This window comes from Argiope bruennichi, chromosome X1 (genome assembly GCF_947563725.1).
Source record: "Argiope bruennichi chromosome X1, qqArgBrue1.1, whole genome shotgun sequence".
NCBI classification, from domain to species: domain Eukaryota; kingdom Metazoa; phylum Arthropoda; class Arachnida; order Araneae; family Araneidae; genus Argiope; species Argiope bruennichi.
This window is the reverse complement of record NC_079162.1, coordinates 127,726,865-127,748,305: the sequence shown is the minus strand read 5'-3', so window position 1 is coordinate 127,748,305 and position 21,441 is coordinate 127,726,865. Positions and strand designations below refer to the sequence as shown.

General features: G+C 30.5%; 1 protein-coding gene across 3 annotated transcripts in view; it reads right to left on the bottom strand.

The window, feature by feature from the left end:
* Positions 1–4,956: 4,956 nt before the first annotated feature.
* The window catches only part of LOC129958272 (alanine--glyoxylate aminotransferase-like), a 36,688-nt gene continuing 20,203 nt past the window's right edge, over positions 4,957–21,441 (bottom strand). The window contains exons 5-11 of one of the 3 annotated variants that reach the window (XM_056070606.1): positions 21,261–21,331; positions 21,089–21,173; positions 19,509–19,604; positions 9,480–9,645; positions 9,258–9,340; positions 8,478–8,570; positions 4,957–7,640 (exon numbers count right to left, since the gene is read on the bottom strand). In XM_056070606.1, the coding sequence (XP_055926581.1) occupies positions 7,484–7,640; positions 8,478–8,570; positions 9,258–9,340; positions 9,480–9,645; positions 19,509–19,604; positions 21,089–21,173; positions 21,261–21,331 (751 nt within the window). In that variant the 3' untranslated portion in view covers positions 4,957–7,483. The remainder of the gene's footprint in view (positions 7,641–8,477; positions 8,571–9,257; positions 9,341–9,479; positions 9,646–19,508; positions 19,605–21,088; positions 21,174–21,260; positions 21,332–21,441) is intronic. The other 2 variants (XM_056070604.1, XM_056070605.1) reach the window with 2 other exon arrangements.

The window sequence follows — 21,441 nt, the reverse complement described above, 5'->3', positions numbered from 1 at the left end:
TTAACAATAGCAGAATACAATTTAATTTATTTTTTCAGTTCATGGTAAAATATTAAGACAAATTAAAACAAATAAAAATTTTGAGCTTAGAAATTATTAAAAAAGTATTCAAAAGCTGTTCCGCGAGTGTGAAGGGAAATGTAATCATTAACAGAATATTTTTCTCTGACAACAAAGCTTTAAAAGGAACTTTTTTTAAAATTTATTTTTTGCAGAAACAGTACACATTAGATGTTAAGAAAAATATGTCTCCATATTATTCAGAAGTTTTTCTGTAAAGGAATATAAGTTAAGACATTACTATTAATTTTTTTTTTTTTTTTTTTTTTTTTCAAAATCAGTAAATCACCTGCTTTGAAGATGTATCAATGGAAACATTCGTTAGGCAAAAAGTACTTTTAAATAATTTTAAGCTTCATTAATATCAGGAAATTCAGAACCCTCTAAAAACAGCAATAGAAGTAATAATAATAATTTAAAAAAAAGCTTATAAAAGATGAAAAGGAATTTATATTAATTTTATAAATATGAGTACATGGAATTTGTATTAAATATTACTGAAAAATATGTTTTAAGCTAATATGTTGACACATTGTTTGGAAAAAAATACAATTCATTCCCAACCCACAGGGAAAAAGCTTTGCGATAAACTCAACATATAAATGACAACACTTTTCCCAGTGCCCCTCTCGCTAAAACGTTCTTACCTGTGAAAAGTACGGTTTGCGATGGATTCTTCCGTCCCATAGGGATAAATGTGCGATTGAGACGCTAGTAGTAGAATATGTTTGCTTTGTGACCCTCTTGGCTTTCTTTGTCACTAACGCAAAGCTTTTCATACAGCAACTGTGGCTATTAAAGATTAATTGCAATGAAGTATTTCTTGTTACAGAAGCAGATTAATAGATTAAAGTCTGTGAGTATCTGCAATTGGTCAATATTTTAGAAGAAAATACATGTATTTTATGGGCAGATGCTATTTCTATTGGCCTGCATGGATTTTTGATGGAAGTGGATCTGCATATGGAGTGGCCGTGTATTGTAAATCATGTTCAGTAATGAGTAATGCGCAAATCAGATTGGTGACAAGCAAATCTCGAGTATCCCCAATAAAGAAAATCACAATACCTAGATTTGAAATGTGCGCAGCAATTTTACTTGCTAAATTAATGTCTAAAGTATTATTTTCTCTTAAAATTAGTGTGAACAAAATTTCCACATATACTGACTCCGTGATTGTGATTTCATGGCTAAGAAAGAACCATACCTATTAAATAACTTTGTTGTGAACAGAGTTGCAAAAATTTTGCAGCTTACTCTTACAGCAATGGAAACAGGTTCCATCGGATAATAACCCTATTAATATGATATCAAGAGGCCTAAGTTCAAATAAGACTGGACAGAGCGACCGTGGTGAAACGGATTCAGTTTCCTGGGAGAGAATCAATATTCAGGAAATTAAATTCTTAACACTCCTTCGATTAATGACTTTAAAGGAGTTAAAAACTATTAATGATATTGACTATATTCTAAATGTGAAAATGAAATCCTTTATTGGCGATTTTCCCAAATGCTAATATTGATCGTATCTTGAGTTATACTTCAATACCTGTTAAGCCCATATTAAAAAATAAGGGCCTTTACAGATGAAGATATCACCGGTGGAGTTGAGACTGGTAAGATTTGTACAAGAAAATGAATTCCAAAAGCAAGTATATGATCTCCTAAAGAATGTTAAGATCTCAAAATATAGTCAATAGATTTCCGCACCTTTTTAGATATTGATTCTATTTTAAGAATAGGGGGAAGACCAGCAAAATAGCAACTTTGATTATAATAAAAAAATTCCCATGATTTCGTCTAAATTTCATATATTGACTAATTTCTAAGATGTATCATAAAAAAATATTTACATATAACCTTACAGACTTTTCTTTTCTTTTTTTTAATAAAGCAAACATTTTGGATTGCAAATGGTCGTTACCTTCTTTAATGCTAAACCAAATGTATGTCAACAGGTAATGGGTCAGTTATCAGAGGAAAGAATAATTCCAAATTTCCCGTTCAATAAGATTTTACTTACTTATTTTTATCAGAAAAACGGAGCATTTTATAAGGCATATTTATGTACTTTTATATGTTTTGTGTCTTATGCTAGCCATTTAGATATGGTAACTAAACTTTAGAGATGCTTTTATTGTCACTCTTAAGCGAAATGTTTATAGGAGAGGCAAAGTTTCTCAAATATTTTCAGATAGTTCACCAAATTTTGTTTATAGTAACTTACAAACAAAAGTACCAAGAATTTAGTCAGTTAGCTAAATAAAACTAAGTTATTTTTTATTACCTTATTTAAGTTATTATTTTCTTACCAATAGAAAATGTTGAATGGAATTTCATTCCAAAGAGATCCTCAAACTACGGAGATCAATAAGAAACATGTGTTAAATTTGTTAAATATCATTTAAAGCACGTTGTTGATAATTCCAAGCTTACATATGAGGGATTTCTTGACATAATTGCTCAAATAGGAGCTAAATTAAAATCGCGACAGCTCTATCCTATGCCATCTAAAGTAGTAGATCTTGATATTTTAAAGGCTAGGCCATTTTTTGATTGGACGACAAAGCATTGTTGAGTCTAGTGTTTTAAATGTTTTTTTTTTTTTTTTCAAAATAGATTAAAATTTTGGCAAAAGAATATCTAGAATAGTCCAAGCCACTTGAAACAATCTATCTCAGTACACTGCAACAAAGAAATAAACGGCAATTTTCGAAAAATAACTTAAAGGTAGGAGATAAGGTTATTTTAAAAAAAGATTACCTGGAACTGGCTTTAGGATGCATAATGGAAGTAATTTCATGAAAGGATGGAAAGGTAGAGTAATAATAATGAAAACTAAGTGTGGTAATTTTAAAAGATCAGTAAATAAAATTTGTCTCTTACCTTTAACTAAATCAAAATGAAGTATAATTCAAAATTTAACTTTTAAACTACGCGTTTCTGAAATTTGAATTTCGATTAAATATAAAAACTGTTCTGTGTTCTAAATTGTGTTATTGTTTATTGCATTGATGTCATCGTATTTAATTGAAATATTTTAATTCTGCTTTATTTGCAAATTGAGTTAAATGGTTGTACCATGTTAACGACGGGCGGGATGTTGGTGAATGCTCAGTGCAAACTGTAGAGTTGAAGGATGCTGGGGGGATCACATCTATACTTAACTATCAAGTGTTAAATGTAAATAGTGTTGTGTGAATGTGTTATTTGTATTACTGAGAATAGTGAAGTGGAAATCAAAATATTAAAAGGAAATGGGTGGATTTTTTTAACTAAGTTATCAACAATAAACAGGTGTCTTCATAAGTATAACCGATTCATTGTAGTGAATATGAGAAATAAGAAAAAGTACATGAATAAAACCAGCAGACACCGAATTATGACGTTCAACAACACCTTTAAGATGTTAATGTGCAGCAATTTAAAGATGTTCCTTCCTTATATTAAGAATTGACATTATCGGTGTAATAATTAACCCCATTTGTTATTTTTCATCTGTGATAAGAACCCAACACTGTAACAAATTAAGAATTGCGAGTTTTTTCAGCTAAAGAATTTCGTTTGGCAGTGGTCACTAAATAAATTGTTTAGAGTCATAACTTTTGCGAAATTTGGCAAATTATGCAGAATTATCGTGACACTGTACCTGTCATGCAGTGTTATGCTAAAATTATTGAAATTACTGCATATTCCAAGCCTAATGGTGTAGTGATCTGAGGAGTATCGATGCCAGTCGCCAATTATAAGTATAACCCAGAGATAAAACATTAGTGCCTTTATTTTGAGATTTAATGTCAAATGTGACGAGAGAGAGGAAAAAAAAAAAAAAAAATATTTGAATTTGTGAACCCTTTACGTCCATAGCATACCAAGTATTTTCTAGTTCAAACAAAGGAATTCCAATTTCTTCCCATTTATATGCGAAAGTTTTTCAGTACATAATCACAAAACGTTAAATCTCGATTCATAGTACGAACAATTTTCACGAAAAGAAAAAACAAACTAATATTAATGCATTTCTTAAAGTTCATCAATCATTCATCTCTTTTCACGATGAGTTTTTTTTGGTGTATTAGTAACGCAAATCTAATCCATTTTATGAATAAAATATGGATTATGCTCTTTTCGTGCTTTTTTTTTTTTTTTTTCATGTTCCAGTTTTACTTCTGTTTTGACATTATGTGCATCTTATATGAAAGTATTAATCATCTAATGTCAGCTTTATCAGATTAACCTCATTTGTTGTAATTTCTACGAGTGCCACACGGTAGAAAAGTTTTGAAAAAAAATATTTTTTGACTCGTGGCAGACTAATACCTACTTGTAATGGATATAATAATAAAAGCACGGATATTTTTTTCATTAAAATTTAAACAAAAAATTCCAAAATTTATTTTTTTATGCAATAATATATGCATGAAAAACAGAAAAAATTATATTTACACTACAGTTTATTTTTATGAACATTCGAGTTATTATTTATATGTTTTTACGCTCTGTTATGACAGAATCATTTTTCCTAGTTACGTACACAACAAAGGTAAATTTCATTCAATTTATGTAATTCAATGGAAATACCTTTTTTTTTTATCCCAGATATTATTGACAGACGTTCCATAAACTAGGAAAAAAGAAATGTAATGATGTAATCGTTCCAGGAATCAAAGCCTGCCGCTTTTGGGCGATTTAACTCAGCAAAGAAATAATAAGCAGTGAATAAGAAGAGAGCTTTTCCGATATTCTTTGTTAGGTGCATTTTCTTTTTAGTAATTTTTTTCAGTGTTGTTTATCAGTGTCTCATTTTCTTTTTAGTAATTTTTTTCAGTGTTGTTTATCAGTGTCTCATTTTCTTTTTAGTAATTTTTTTCAGTTTTGTTTATTAGTTTCTTTTTCAATCGTGCTTATATGCGCTTTAAATCTAAACTTGTGTAATGGTTCAATACATTGCTTGATTTTTTTAAAAAAAGGGCCTTTCTTTTATTATCTTTCATGCCACTCCTATTGTGGTGGAATCAAAGTCGACTGCGTGAAAAGATCAGAAGGTTTTCTTTTTTGAAAACGGACAGTATCTTAAATGGCTCTATACAAATAAACCAGAATTTGGCATCGTGTTTATATTCGAGTAAGTGTGAAGTATATTTATATACTTTATTTTTTGCTTTACTTCTTTTGAATGACGGGATATTAACTGACACAAAAGGCAAAATGTCTTTATAACTGAGAAAATGGTCTTGCCGCAACTTTCAAATTCTTCGACCTCAATTAGACTATAAAGAATACACTTCCGTTTGTTATTTTATAGAAAATACCTACAGTACTGTGCAATTTAATTGGGACAAACACAAAAAGTTTCACCTTTGTTGTTTAATTAGTATAGGTTCATTTACATGCATGGTATAGCAATCTAGTAGCAAATATGCCCTCCTGTAGCTTTAATGAGATACTGTACACGTTTTAACATGGATTTTACTAATTTATAACATACGTTTTTGATGTCATCAAAATGAAACTAAACTTTTATGATATTCTCAATCATATTTCTCTTAACTGAACAATCCATTTTACTCTCATGTTTCTTCACAATGCTCCAGAAATTTTTGCTGAGATTTACATCTGGGGAATTACCAGGCCAATCCAAAACTGTTAATACCTTTTCTTGAAAAAAATTCTTTACCACCTTTGAATGACAGTTTGGAGCAAGATCTTGTTGAAAGACACCAACACCATCAGCAAACATTTGCATCAGAGGCACACTTTTCTCTTCTAGTATTGAAATGTATTTTTTAGAGTTCATTGTCCCTTCAACTGGTACTAAGCTACCAGATCCTACAGTTGTAAAATGACCCCAGAATATCTGCTTCTGAGGGTGCTTAACTTTTTGATTAAGATGTTGTTCTCAGATGGGTTTTTTCCAGCACTTCGTCTGACAAATTTTGAATGAACCCCTTGCACAAAAAAATGTTTTGTCGCTGAATACAACCTTATTCCAGTCTTGTGCAATCCAAGATTGATATTTCCTGGCCCAATACAAAAGTTTTCTCTTCATTGCAGGTGTTAACAACTTTTTTTTTTTTTTTACTGGTTTCCTATCCATCCGTCTGCTTCAATAAAACTTCGTCATATTGTTGGTGAATCACTGCTCACACCAGTAGCTAATAATTCTCTAATCTGATCTGTACTTGTTTTGCAAGGGTGCATTTTACTAATTTTTACAGGAAATTTGTCTGTCTGAAGTGTTGTATTGCGTTTGTATCCACATTTATTCGTTCGTTTTGGAGAAACTGTCCCAAACTTAATTTGCTGATTAATAATCCTTGAAACACTCAATTTTCAAACTCCAGCTGCTGCAGCAATATCCCTCACTGTTATTGAAGTGTGTTGACTGAGGATACCAATTCTAGTCCTTTTTCTGGAGTGATATATACATTTTTCATATGCATTAGAACAAGACACAATCAACCTCCTGCTGCTACTGAAACACAACTGATGGCAAAATGCTCTACGTGTGATGATCACATGGTCAAACCAGTTTAGACTAGTAAAGAAAAACCCTTTTTTGTAAGAAAATGCAGATAAAACCGGTTTGAGGCAGAAAATTCCCGCGAAATGAAAAAAATTATAAAAAATGGAGTTTGCCCCAATTAAATTGCACAGTACTATACTATCCTGAAAATAAATTAAAAAATAATCTAAAAAAACGTCTTATCAGCTTTTATTAGAAAATAATTTATTCATTTTGTTTATTTTTTAAATCTTTTAAAATCCTCTGCAAACCGTACAAATATCCTCTGGACCATCCCTATATTATCGAATTGCAATTTCTAGACAAAAGATATATTAATTGTAAAGTTCCTACAGAATTTTCGGTTGACAATCTCTAACACATCTGTCCCTACAAATCAGCAGCCATTCTGGCGTTTTCAATTTTTAAAATATGCAGCAATACCGTTCATTAATAAATTGAAAACACTGTATCATGAGTACAAATGATCAGGAAATAAAAGCCTCGAGTCTTCTTATGAAGATTCGGTGTCGCAACTAGTGTGATTCATTAATGTACAAGGGACTTCAAATACTTTCATGCTGCACTGTGAAAGATATGATAGCATTGTAATTTTCTTGTCATTCTAAGAATCACTTTGCTTTTCTACAGTAACTTGAAGAAAACGTGATATTATCCCCAGCAAACCGAATAACAAATTCTTGAAAGATTTCGGTTTAAATAGTTTGAAAGTAAAATTTTAATAGCAAATACACAAATAATTTGATAGCAGATATCAATTAGATGTTTAGTATAACTTTTTTAAAAATTTACTCATTAGAGAATTCATACCTAAAATTAACATTGGGAAAGTTAAAAAGTCAAGTATCTTTCATTTAATTTTGTTATTTTATAGTGAATTTAGTTTGAAATGTATTATTACAATGAACTTTTAACGAAATTTCCATCCAGACATTCTCGTAAAGCATCTGTAACTTTTGAAACATTTTCTGCACTGCAGTTGCATCCCATCAAACCAATACGCCAGACTTTGCCAGCTGTTTGACCTAAGCCTCCTGCTATATCAATAGCAAACCTGAAATGAAATAACTTATATTTTACAAGTGTACTCTTTAAAAAAATCATTGTTCAGGGAAACATTAACTGAAGTAGAGAAAAAGAAGACAAACATACATCATGTGTTATATTTGTGATCAATATAAGTGACTGATATTTGACGGATATATTAATATGTACGTAATAAATACGTAAAAACTGTGTAATACTTTAGAAACCAAAATTTTACTCAAGAAATGAAACAGAGAAAGGCGTATTGGGGGGAGAGGCAATGGCGAAATCTCAGAATCAGTTTCCAGAGTCAATCACTCTCTTTCCCACCTCTGATTATTCAAAACTTCATTAGCTACAGCATAGAACTTCAATGCAAATATTACAATTAAAAAGTACCTTTTATACAAAATTACCTTTAATTTTGTGATATAAGAACTGTGTGTCAGGAGTTTGGTAAATTTTCTGTTACATTTTTTATGTTCATGAATTAATATATAATTTACTTTCAGTAAAAAATGAAAAAAAAAAAAATTAACACTGAAATCAGTTGGAAGTATAAACTGGCCAAATGACACTAGAAAAGAAGTTTTTACTAAAAAGCTAAACATAAAATAGGTTTTAATAAAAGTTGTTTCTAAATTAGCAAATTTCTAAATAATAAACAACGAGTTATAGGTTAGTATTGCATGGAATCTGTAGGAGAAAAAAATAAACACTGTCGAATTTTTCAGTCACAGTTTGATTATTTTCCACCTATTTAACTTTAAAAAATACTTCAACTCGCTTTGCGCGATCAGTAAAGTTATACTCGATCGGAAGGCTTGAAAGGAGGTTTCATAAGAGATAAAATAACAAAATTTACTTGTTCGTTTTAAGCGTTTCATTAATGTTGATTATGTACAATGTTGGCGGATTTTCGATTAAGCAGACTAGACAGCTTCTCAGGCAGGTGGAGCTAGGAAGGAACCGCAGGTAAATCGATTAAAAAATGTTATTTGCTTATTAAATAAATATTTAAAGATACAAATTCTTCGAATTAGAAAATAACATTATAATATTAATGTTCTCTTAAGCATGCCTGCGCAGGTTTCTATCTGTTCATTTCAGTATTTAGAAACACTGAGCTCTGTTTAAATAATTTACATTTTTACAAAGTTACTAAAATAAAAATAAACCTAAAGTAAATCCTAAATATGTTGATTAAGTCAAAAATGTATTGAAATCTGTGACTAAAAAATTAATTTTTGCCGATGCGACATAAATTTAAAGCAATCCTTATCCTCTATTCACTATCATCAAGTTACTTTATCAATTACTCTTCAAGATTGGTTTAATTTTTAAATTGTCACTGTCATTCATCAGTAATTCATAGTTCTACAGCATTTTCATGAAGAGGAAACTCTGAAGCACAGTACAATGGAGGTATAGTTTGTCATAAAACAATCTGTTTGCAAACAAAAAATGAATTATATAAAAAGTGAATTAAGAAAAAGGAGAGTCATGATTATAGTAATTCTATAATACAAACAGTTTGACTTTCCTGTACTTAATTTTTGGTAAACTAAAAGTCTGAAATACATTCCAATACTATTCATTACTAAAATGAATAAAAGTTAATATTTAACAATATTTTAAAGCTTACCTTTTCCTTAAGCATAATGGTAGCGCTGTGCCATTACAATTGATTGGTATATTCACAGTTGTAACTGAAGGCAAACGATGAACCTTTTAAAAAATAAAAATCTGCATTGTTTCATAATGCATGGTTTTTTAAATTTTTTTTTTTTTTTTTTTTTTTTTTTACAAATTTTTCAATAAAAAAAATTATGCAAATATATTTCTTAAAAAATAAACTATGATGTACTTCTTTTGGTACATATAAAACCAAGTCCATGTCTTCTAGATTTTTCCAAAGTTTTTTAGCACAAGTCTTGTGCCTTTCCCAACATTTTTCCAATGTTTCTGCTGCTAAAATTGCAAGGGCTTCTCTAAGAGCATAGACCAAATTTATAGGAGCTGTATGATGATATCTAGAGAAAAAAAGAGAATAACATTTATTCTGTAATGAAAAATGTTTAAAAATAATGAGGGAAATGTTAAGGGTTAATTAAGCATATATAACAATGAAACAGGTTCTTAAATAACATACTGATATATTCATAAACAATCACTGCTAAAATTTTATTTTATTAAAGGAACATATAAATGATATGAATAAAATTAACTGTGTATTTTAGTATTTTGATTCTTGAGAGCATCTAAACGAAATTATACAATGGTTTAATATGAATGGACCTCGTGACCTTGAAATGTGGTGAGAAAGTGAAGATCATACCTCATATTGCATCTCTGTTCTACTATTTCTGTATTGCATTAAACTGATGATGATGAAGTCTATGAATTGCAAAATGAATATATTTTAAAAAGGAAAGGCTGTAGTAGGTGATGGAATCATATCCAAGCTGTGCTGCTGGGAGGAGGGGGGGGCGGTGTCTGGCAATCTAGATGATCAAATTATTAGTGCCCAGAATGTTTTTTGACCTAGTCTCGAATAATAAGATGCGGAAGCAGGAAGCAATATGATTTTGGAAAAACCCATTACCATTCTTTGCACATTAAGTTTATAAAATTTGCAAATAATACATAGACAGTGGAACTAGAAATTTGCAGTCAATGAATAATTTAATTTAAACAGAGAAAGTAATCCATGCCTGGAACACACTCCCATTACCCTTATGGTAATATCAGAAACATGCACAAATCCTTATAAATAAGAGTTTCATAAGTTAGCACCATAATCAATGTGGTTAGAAGCGCAGGTAAAGTGCTAATATCAATGAATCGCTGTGAATAAAGCCAGTCATTCATGATCATGCTATGATATAATAAAATGTGGCATTTCAAATCATTCCATTTTTTAGCCTACCTATTTCATTCACAAGAACTGCATCCCTGTAGGTGTCCTCCTTGCTGGAATTATACTGTAAATCCTCCTCTATGCACTTCCTAAACCTTTTTTTCCCGATACCATTCACTCATGATCATTTTAAATGACGCAATGGAAATGGACATAGAAATTCGGACATGTCGGATACTCAGTCTTCCACTCCACGCCATGCCAATTCTAACAGGATGTCGCTCTAATGAACGATTTTGGAATGCCACTACTCTATTGGTCCAGTTTAAAGGAACTGGATTTGGTACAGTAGCGTAGAAAATTAAATACCCACTGGACAGAAATATTTTATTGCATCCTCGTCATATTTGGCTTTAAAAAAATAAAATAAGCGCAACGAAATGGTTGGGGAGTTCGAGGTTAATTGTAAAAATTCTTAGAAAAATGTTTGTAGTTTTAAATATATATAAGTTTCCTTGATTATAATTGTTTTTTACAGCTTAGCTCATTCATAATAGACATAAAAGAAACATCCCATAATATGGTTGATTTTAACACCAGAAATGTATACCGGGTGCAGTATAAATTCGTGCAAACTTCAAAACATCATAATAAAAAAAATTAATGCTAGAAAAAAATGCGGTTTGCGGGAATATGTTCAGAGAGCCTTTGGATTTTGTTATTTCCATTAAAAAATGTATTTAAAAATGACCGATAGATGGCCCTCACACGTCATACCGAGACTGTTTATGCAAATCAGTATAGCTATAAAACACAAGGCGGAAATGGATCTGCCATTCGACGACAGTAGCATGCTATCGCTACCGGATCGAGCATTAGTGGTGAAACTGTTCTATAAGAACAGTGAATCCGCGACTGAGACATTGCGACAGTTACGGACGGTGAAAGGAATTAAGGCGAAGAAAAACCCAATTTCATTGATTGGGATATTGAATTTAGTTAGCCGTTTTGAGGAAACGAGAAGATTAGAGGATCGTCCACGAAGTAGCAGACCATCCGTCAGCGCTAACCGCTTTCCTGTTGTCCAAAGGGTCAGGAGATATGTGGCAGCCGAGACTTCAACGGAGAGTTCCAGGGCAAGCGAAGCAGGTAAAATAACAGGAATTCCGAAAAGGTCGATCCGACGCATTCTGCACGAAATCTTGAAGCTGCATCCGTACAACAAAGAGGCATTTCACCCGTTATTGTCAGAAGATTGCGAGAAAAGACAAGAAAAGACCCTTTGCAACATGGGTGCTCGCACAAATGGAACGTGATCCACAATGGTTACTGAACATCATGTGGACAGATGAATCCCACTTTTCATTGCATGGTGACGTCAATACGCAAAACAGTTGTATCTGGGCAGCATCAAACCCTCGTGCGTACACGACCAAACCACTACATTCTCCACATGCGATTGTTTGGTGCGGTTTCACTGCGTCCTTCATAATAGGCCCTTTCTTTTTTGAAAAACGTTGTCCTCTATCTGGTTGGAAAACCTGTTCCGTCACTGCAGAACGCTATCTTAGGCTTTTGCGAGACCACGTTATGCCTGCTTTGTAACAAAGACGTGCGTTATCTTTCGTCAGTTTCACACCTCATTGCTCGTTCCGTTAAGACGTTCCTCTACACATTCACTGAGGACAGAGTGATAAGCAGAGGATGTAAGAATGAGTGGCCCTCACGATCGCCAGATCTTTCTCCAGCGGACTTTTGGTTGTGAGGATACCTGAAGTCTCGTGTCTACCGGGGCTCTCCTGCCACTTTGATGTGAGTGAAAGATGCCATTCAATTGGTCATTAGTGGCATCGATGCCGGCATGTTACACGCAACTGTAATAGGCGTAGTTACGCGCCTCACTTGCTTATTACCTTGTGGTGGCGGTCATGTTGAGCATCTTTTGCTTTAAAATAAAATGTGCTATAATGTTACTGTGCTCTGTTTTCCTGATTTGCATAAACCGTCTTGGTATGACCGCGTGAGCGCCATCTAAATTTATAAATACATTTTTTAATGGAAATCACGAAATTCAAAGGCTCTCCAAACATATTCACGCAAGCCGCAATTTTTTTCGATCATTACTTTTTTTATTATCATTTTCTGAAATTTGCACGAATTCATGCCGCACCCGGTATATATTTAATATGTCAACTGTTACAATTTGCTCCAGACGTGGGGCAAATTATAAAAATAGAAACAACAACATTTGAAAATATTTTCTCGATACCACTCTTATTTTAATTCAAGTAATAACACGCTTGGTAATTAAAATGACATCAGATGGTTTAGTAAAACAAAAATGATATTATTTAAAAAGTCAACACAAAAATCAGTCTACATCAGAACTGCAGTTAATTCAAATATTTGATAGATCTTTTATGCTGCCATTTTGCAAACTAAGCTGTGAATCCATTCTCCTTCATCAAATTTGTTGATTGCAGTGTTCTGGTACTAATGACTCGGATTCAGTCCTGCAGGATCCATCGAAGAACCACTATTTAAAAGAGCTTGATATATGCTACATTCGTCGGAATTAACCGTCTCCCGCAGGATTCAGTCTCAGGCGCATTACGCGTCATCTGACTGCTTTCGGAATTACTAGATCTGTCCGAAATTAAATATTAGTGTTGTTTCAAAATGGAATATATTATATTATATTATAATATGTCATCAGAGTTGCTGTATACATCTCCATAGACTAAGCAAAGCCATTCTTCTTTTTCAGAATCTATATACGAGTTCCAAATTCTGTTCTTCGCCCTTTTTTCCTTTGTTGACTTTTTAGATTTTTCTTTTGAACCATTCCTTTCCTTCAATTATTTTAACTTTCTATTGATTATGTTGTTGTATTCTTTTACCATTGCTTCTTTTCCAGGTGGGTCTTTTAGAATGGCAGCAGTAGCGATCTCGATCTGAAAATATTGGTTGTCAAGAGGCAATAGGGAACCACTCACATCCTACAATATTATCATTGAATTTAAATAATGAATATGTAGAATTTTCAATAAGCCTTAATTGTAGCCAAAAGAAGAAAATATAATTCCTGCAACATTAGTTTGTTAATGTGTTATATCAATATTTTCTACATGAAAAAATATTGTTTTTTTTTTTTTCAAATACATTTATTTGAGTATATATGGTTATTCTATCAAATGCTATTATTTCATATAGTTTTACTTTATTTCCAACAATCCTTACACTGTATACCCAACATCTGCTGATTTAATATGATAATTGTAGCTTTTGTAATGCTATAAATTCTTAACATTTTTTTTTTATTAATACCCATATGTAGAATCTATATGGAATATGGAAGAATATGAAATGTGGAATCTATATGCAATATGGAAGAACAAGAAATGTGGAATCTATACAGAAGAATAAGAAATATGGGATCTATATGGAATTTATACGGAAGAATAAGAAAAGTTTAAATGAATGCTTTGAGAAAATTATATATGTAGTTAGTATTTTGTTAATAATAGATACAAAATACTTTCATCCCAAGTAACGTCGGGTATAGCAGATGGTAAGAAAATATAACCAGTAGGAATAGTCTTCCCGAAACTTTCTTTCAAACTCTAATAAATATTTTATTCTCTTCCAGTCTCGCATAAAATTATAGACATTGGTCAAAGCCGTGAAAGCAATGCATACTCAGATTTGTATTTTTAAGAGCTCCATATGTAATTCGTAGGAAAATAAAGAAAAGAATATGCACTTTGAACTACTTTTTTTTTTTCACCAATTGAGACCAAAATTTGGCACAGAACTACAATTTTAGTAACTGGATCACATAACGAATTTCAGTCCTATAAATCGTTGTGTTTTTGAATTATCACGTTTACATGTATATGAATGAACAGACTGACATACGATCGCCTCTAACAAATTTGTTTCAAAATTTGTTAAAGATCTATACTTTAGATGGTAAATCTGTGCACTAAAACTTTATATATGACATCAGCATCTAATACAAATTTGGATTTGACCGCAGCACTTTTTGATATTCGTATACAAAACAGTCTACAAATATATTTATTTTTTCAGCGATCGTATAGCTTCATTCTGTTACAAAATTAATTTCTAACAGTTTTATTTGGAGAACTTTTGAGCCAGCATATCCACACTAGGAGCCCATATTCCCATCAGTGCAAAGGGCGCATTTGTCATCGGGCAAACTGGCAACTCATCCAGTCCGTCATTGGATGGGAGATTTTTCCTATTTAGGTTAAACTCTTTCCGAAGCGAATCCTTAAGGAACAATTTGACCGTTGGGAATATTAATATTTAAGATTATTTGAAGATACTAATATTTAAAGCAGTAAATCGGACTATATGAATCAAACAAAAGTCAAAATAAATCTTGTAAGTAGTAATATGTTAGAAATTACCCAGAGATTTTGTTACAATTTGCCCATGGCCCAACTTCGGACATTTTTATTGATATTGTATATTATTGGGAATACCAAAAAAATTAAAGCAGCTTTTTAAAATTTAATACATAGACAGAATAAGTAAGTTAAAAAATTTTTTTAACGATCAATTAGCTTATACTGAATCAGAATGGGAATGGAGCATTTGCGCTCGGTAAATTATTCCCCACCCCTGTTGCATTGTAGATTTACTGGGATTCGGACCTTCGGCAAGAAAACTTGGCGCGCATCTAGAGGGGTGACGGTTTTTAGTTTTGAATAGCTGCATTTCCGGTCGGGCTAATTGGTGATAATGGAATGGTGATAATTTTTGTAAAAATTTTATTTGATCTTGAATTTATGAGATCTTGTACATACATTTATCTTATTTATATATCTTGCAATAAATGATAATTAATTCTGTTATTAATAGAAAAGAAGACTGTTTTTATCAGAAAAATAAATAGCGGAATTAAATGCATTTAAAATGAAGTAAGATATAAGAGAATTTATAGCTGTTTTATTTACTAATATTTAAACAATCTCATATTTCTGAATGAATTTTCTTGAAAATCGCTATTATCTATACTCATAAAAGGGGAAAAATGTATGTGTATGTATATATATTACAATAGATTACTTAGCAATATTTTTATAAAGAAACTAGTCGCCTTTGGTGACCAGCAGTTCGCCAGTATAAAAGATCTTTAAAATTATCAAATTTAATTTATGTAACTTGATCTTTTAATAGCTTTTTCTGCAAAATATTTAACTATCAAAGTTTCAGATTTTGATAATTATATAATTCAGTCATACTATTATGTAGGCCTTAAACAGTTCTGTTCATTGTATTACTTACTAATTTCTGTCAAAGTTCATAAAATTTGCACATTAAATTAGAGTGGAAATGTTAAACTGCAATTAATATAAAAACATTTTTTACTGAAACCAAGCACATCTTTTTTTGAATATGAAAATTGAATGTACAGTCGCTGAGCATTGAAGTTGCATATGCAATGCAGAATAATTTTTGTAATTTATACAATATCAAAGAATTACTCAACAAAAATTTCTTTAATTCATCGTAAAATCCAGTTTTTATTTTTACTTTCAAAACATTTAAATGATGCAAATGAAAATATTTTATTTGACTTCAGTCAATAAATGTTCTTATGAATAAATATGAAGTTTAAATTTTACACAGTCCTTTTGTCCTAAGGAGTCATATTCTGCGAAATATTCTTGACACTTCAACTCTTAACTTAAGTTCAATAAATATACTTTCTATCTTCTGCGATCAAATCTGTCAGTTTTTACATATCAATATTAGAACAATCAATATTTTCATAATCATAAACCAACCACTGTTGAGAAATCCTGGTAAAAGATTGGCGTATATTCTTTGAAACGGACTATGAAGTGTTCTAAAATTGCCGCCAATTTTTATAGAAGAGTGATATTCAGATTTCATAAATTATTTAGTTTTAATGAATGATTTAGTTGATTGAAGTTCAAAGATTTTTATTTAACCCTTAGAGCTCCGAAAAGTAATTGGATGCATAAATACTTGCTGAATAAGAGAACTTGTTCATTGTTCCGAAAAATTAATATTTATGAATTTTCCCAGAAAATTAATCTACATATTTTTACCAGTCAAAATTTAGTAAAATAATTAAATAAAACGCCAAAATGATGCACTGCCTTGAATGGTTCCTGAGAGGAGAGATCGAAGTGCTAAGTGTTAAAATATTGATGTCTCAAAAAAATTTGTTAAATAAGATTCAAAGGTTAATGTAAAAGGGTAAACATGTAAAAGGATTACAAAGTAAATGTAAAGGACCTATGTAAAAATTTAAAATTCTTAATTCATCGGAACATTTATTGACTCAAGTAACATAAAATAAAATTGTTTAGTTCATTTAGACCATTTTGTTAGTAGATGCGTGACCCTGATTAAAGTTAACTGATGGGCGCTGATTACAGTGATTATCCAATAGATATTTCAAATTTTTTCGCTTCACACAGACACTTGCTGAAATTTACACTTTTATATATTTAATTTACAATAATAGTTGATAGTTACAATAATAGTTTTTTTAATTTGAACTTCTGTCAATGTGATGGCAACAGGTTGATAAAAGCTAATTTTTTCCCATTGACGTGCTCTTACAGATTAAATTTTATTTTTATTTTGTGCGAAATACATTGTTGAAAAATATAGTTAAAATATTTCTTTAAAAACTCGCTAAACATCGAAACTTAATTTGTAGATTAATGCATTGATATCATTAAAAAGAAAAATTTTTGAGCTCTATCTTGATGCAAAAATCAATTTTTGTGCTGTAATTTTTCGGAAGTTATAGCGTTGTAATTTTTAGAAAGTGTATCCATTTTTAAATCCTGTTACTCCTTAATGTAATAAATTATTGTATGTATAAGGATCAATGTTAGTGAATAATTAATATTATATAAGAATATTATCTGTAATGCGCATAAACAATGATTATTGAGAAAGTTTTTGTATTAGATGAAACTTAAACACTTTCGTTTTTCACCTTCCCATTTTTGTTGAGATTACTGAAAATTAAAAGAGATGCATTGCATAAAAAGCGGAATAGTATAAGGTTTTAGAACAGTAGTAAATGTTACATGTCTAATAGAATTTAAAGTTAAATATACTCTTGTGAGTAAGAACAAGCTAAGTAAATTTTAGCAACCATAAATCTGAATTATAAAACTAAGTTGGTCACTGCTTTCATAAAAACTTTAAAAAAAATGCGTTTAATGTGTATTAGCATTTGTGTAACAATATATTTTACAACTATTTTTCTTCAATTCATGGTTATATAAGAGTAATCATAATTTATTGGAAAAAAGCAACATTCCTACCAAATTATCTAACTGAATCACTCAAGTTAGATACAAATGAAGTTAGATACAAATGATACACTTAGTTACATACAAATGAACAAAAATTGCTGATAAGCTTTCAGAAATGCGGAACAGTCTCGACTACACTGAATGTCAGAGAGAGAAATTTTTGCAGTTTTTTTATTTATTTCTTGTTAAATGTAAGTGATCATATAATGCATATTGTGAAATATTAAAAAAGAATTATTTAGAAATTATATTCATTTTTTAAAAAATTTCTAACGCCTTTTTATTATTTTCATATTATTTTTTAATGTAGCCGTTTAGATGTTGTATTTAAATGTCGTTCCGGTACATTGGATTATGTATAGTTAAATCTGACAGTAAATAAGCTAGAAAATGAAGTAATATTTTTCAGATTTGAAGGAATTTCAGTAGTTATCAACATTTTCTTATTGAAAGTATGTTTTTTTTTCTCCTGAGAGTTAACCAGCAGCTTTTTTTAAAATTATTAATATAATTCCTATCATTTATTCAAAAAGCTTATTATTTTGCAAAAAAAAAAAAAAAAAAAAAAAAAAAAACTTATTTGAACAGCTTTAACGTAAAAAACACATTAGCTCATTTCAAGTATCAGTTTGTGGAATGTATATACATAAAAGCATACATACATATAGAAAGAACTAAACATTATTGATATCCATTTAAATTTGAATTTAAAGCCCTTTCTATGTATTTTTTTTTCTTCATTTTGTTAAATAAAGTTAAACCGTAAGAGATATAAAGATTAAATAATCATAAAACTAAAAATTATAATTCATTTTATTAGATTAAATTTGTATTATACACATCAGAATTATAATTTTTATAAATGTCTTCCATGTGGGAAAATTATAAACGTATTCCTTTTAATAAATACATTTTTAAAGCAAATTTCTCACACTTTATATTTATTATATTCAACACTCGTTTGAAACGTGGTAAGGGTCATCAGCATTTTTCTCAAGGAAGTTTCGTTTCGTTATCAGATACAAGGAGTATCTTTTTCATTCATAGTGAGTTGATTACCATTTGGTGTACATTGTAAAATCGCCAAATCTTACATGCAAAGATAAAGTTTATAATGTGGTAGTCTTTCTTGACACTTGAGCGGAAAGGGGGAAATTTATCGAGCGCAAGTACCATAGAACCATTAGAATTTGCGAAATATCCTCCCCCATTAGTTAATTAAAATGAAACATGAGTTCTCACTGCCCATTTCGGCAAACCGCTGACTATGCTGATGTAAAAAGGACCGTTATAAGAAAAATGTTTAAAGAAACTTCTGCATAACTTTTTCAAATCACTTAATGTACGTGTTACTACTTTCACCTGTTACAACTAGCACCTGACTCCCAATCTTCAGAGTTAAGATATACCCATCTCACTTCGCCTTTCATCACGCCATTGAATCAGTCGTCTGGTGCACGAACTTCACAGACTAAATTTTTGTGTGCATCTCAATAATTGTGACAATCAGTTTGAAAGGAAATATGTGTATTTGAATAATAAAAAGGAAATGATTACCAAATTTTCAAAAAACAAAAACAAAAAAACATTAGCGTTTAAAAAGCAAAAATTCAACCAAGATTTCATTGTATTAAGTAATTGCTGCAAAATATATTAACAACTTTTTTTACACACTATTCTAAGTTTAAACATAACATACTTGCGAGGTTCATCATCGCATCCCCAGTAATTTCCAATCAATAGAGCATCCATATAAAATGAAGTCACAGGAATTTTCCTTGATTTCAATTTTTTCCTTAAAGAAATTTCATAAATGTTAAAAAAAAATAAATAAAGAATATAGCACAGGAATACACTTCATGGAAGTATGCATAAATACTTCAACACAAAATACAAGTAAATGCGTTAGTATAACTAATCGAATAATTATACTTTAAAATGATTGCATTTCAGAGTATTTCTGATTTTAAACTTTCATCAGCACTGGTGGAAAGAAAGGTAACTCCAGAATAGTTCAACAACATATCAAAAAATATTTTTTTTTTTCTAATACAGCATTTTCTTCATTTCTTTTACTATACATTAGACCATACTGTTCGGCCAACTGTTTTGTTGAATGATAAAGATAACACACATAAAAATAACAACAGTGATTTTGTTTTTAGTCATTGACACTCGTTTAGAAATCAAATTTGCCTTTCTGAATGTAAAAATGCTTATCACTTACTACCCTTTTAATTTTACGTATTTGTAAAGAACAATGTGATAACAATACAGAGCAGAAACACAAATTTTGTTTAAAATTAAATATACCATTTCACTTTGCCAATTTTTCAGTTTTATTATTTAAAAAAATGTCAAAATATTATCAGAAGGCAAGAACCCTCACAGCAATTCGATTTGTAGACAGAGACCTTCGAAAGCAGTGAACTGGTGAAGGCGAGCCGATGACAGTACATTCATTAGAGACCACAGTAAAGAAAAATGTCACATTAATTAACATGGAAAAGGATGTTTTATTGCGCATGAAATAATCTCAGTGCATTGTTTTCTTTTGTTCTAATTCTATAGAATGAATTTTACCAGAAATTGAAATCTCTCCTAAAATGCTTCAGAATTTGCAAATTGCAAGCATGAAAGGAAGATTCCTTATACTATCGACTTATACAATATCATACTGTCTTGATCGCAGCAGCCATTGTGATTAACAAATTTTATATCCCGCAATTTAATAAGAAAGACAACCTAAGAAAATTATCAAGGCTTTGAAATATGTTAAAGCATTAGCTAGTAATAAATTGAAAAATTTAACATTCATTTTTGCTTATTAGCATGAGAGCTACTAAAATATCAACACTGACTGTTCACAACCTTGATATTTTACTGCACGCAGTTACGTAGAGGAATAGCATGGTTACAAAATTGTTTTACACTACTTTTTAAAATTTGATTAAAGAAAATACTGCACGGAAATAAATTGGTACAAAATCTATTATTTTAAATTTTAAAATGTCATAAAAACTAATAATTCTGCAATGATATGCTCTAAAGTTATTGCCGAAAAACGCTAAAATTTCGATTAGTTTTTTTAAGAATCTAATTAAAATTTGGAAAAACCTTTCTTAGCGAATATTTACTATCCGACAAGTAATTATTTAACAAACTTCGTATATCTTGAACAGCCTTTTGAATGATTTTTGTAACACCCGATTTACAGATGTATCTAACCTATAGACATTACCATGTTAAAACAGAAATCATTTAATAAACAACACTTACACAGCTTTTGGACTGAAACTGATGGGTGACAGTCCAGGTGGGGCATTTAAAATCTTCTGAGAGCCACTGTACAAAATGTCAATATCTATAAATTCGCAAAAGTTATAGCGAAATACTTCAATATATGTTTAATCAATGTAATGCAGTAGTGTAAATAATATAATGAACAAACCCCATTTATCCATGAAGAGGGGAGCAGCTCCTAATGATGCAACGCTATCAACAATGATAATGCAATTCAATCTGAAAAAATTATAATTTAATGACCGATTAAAATCAGACTACTTTGAATAGTTGCATTCATTTTTTTTTTTTTACTTTGAAGCAAAATATTAAGTTCTCAAATTATTAAT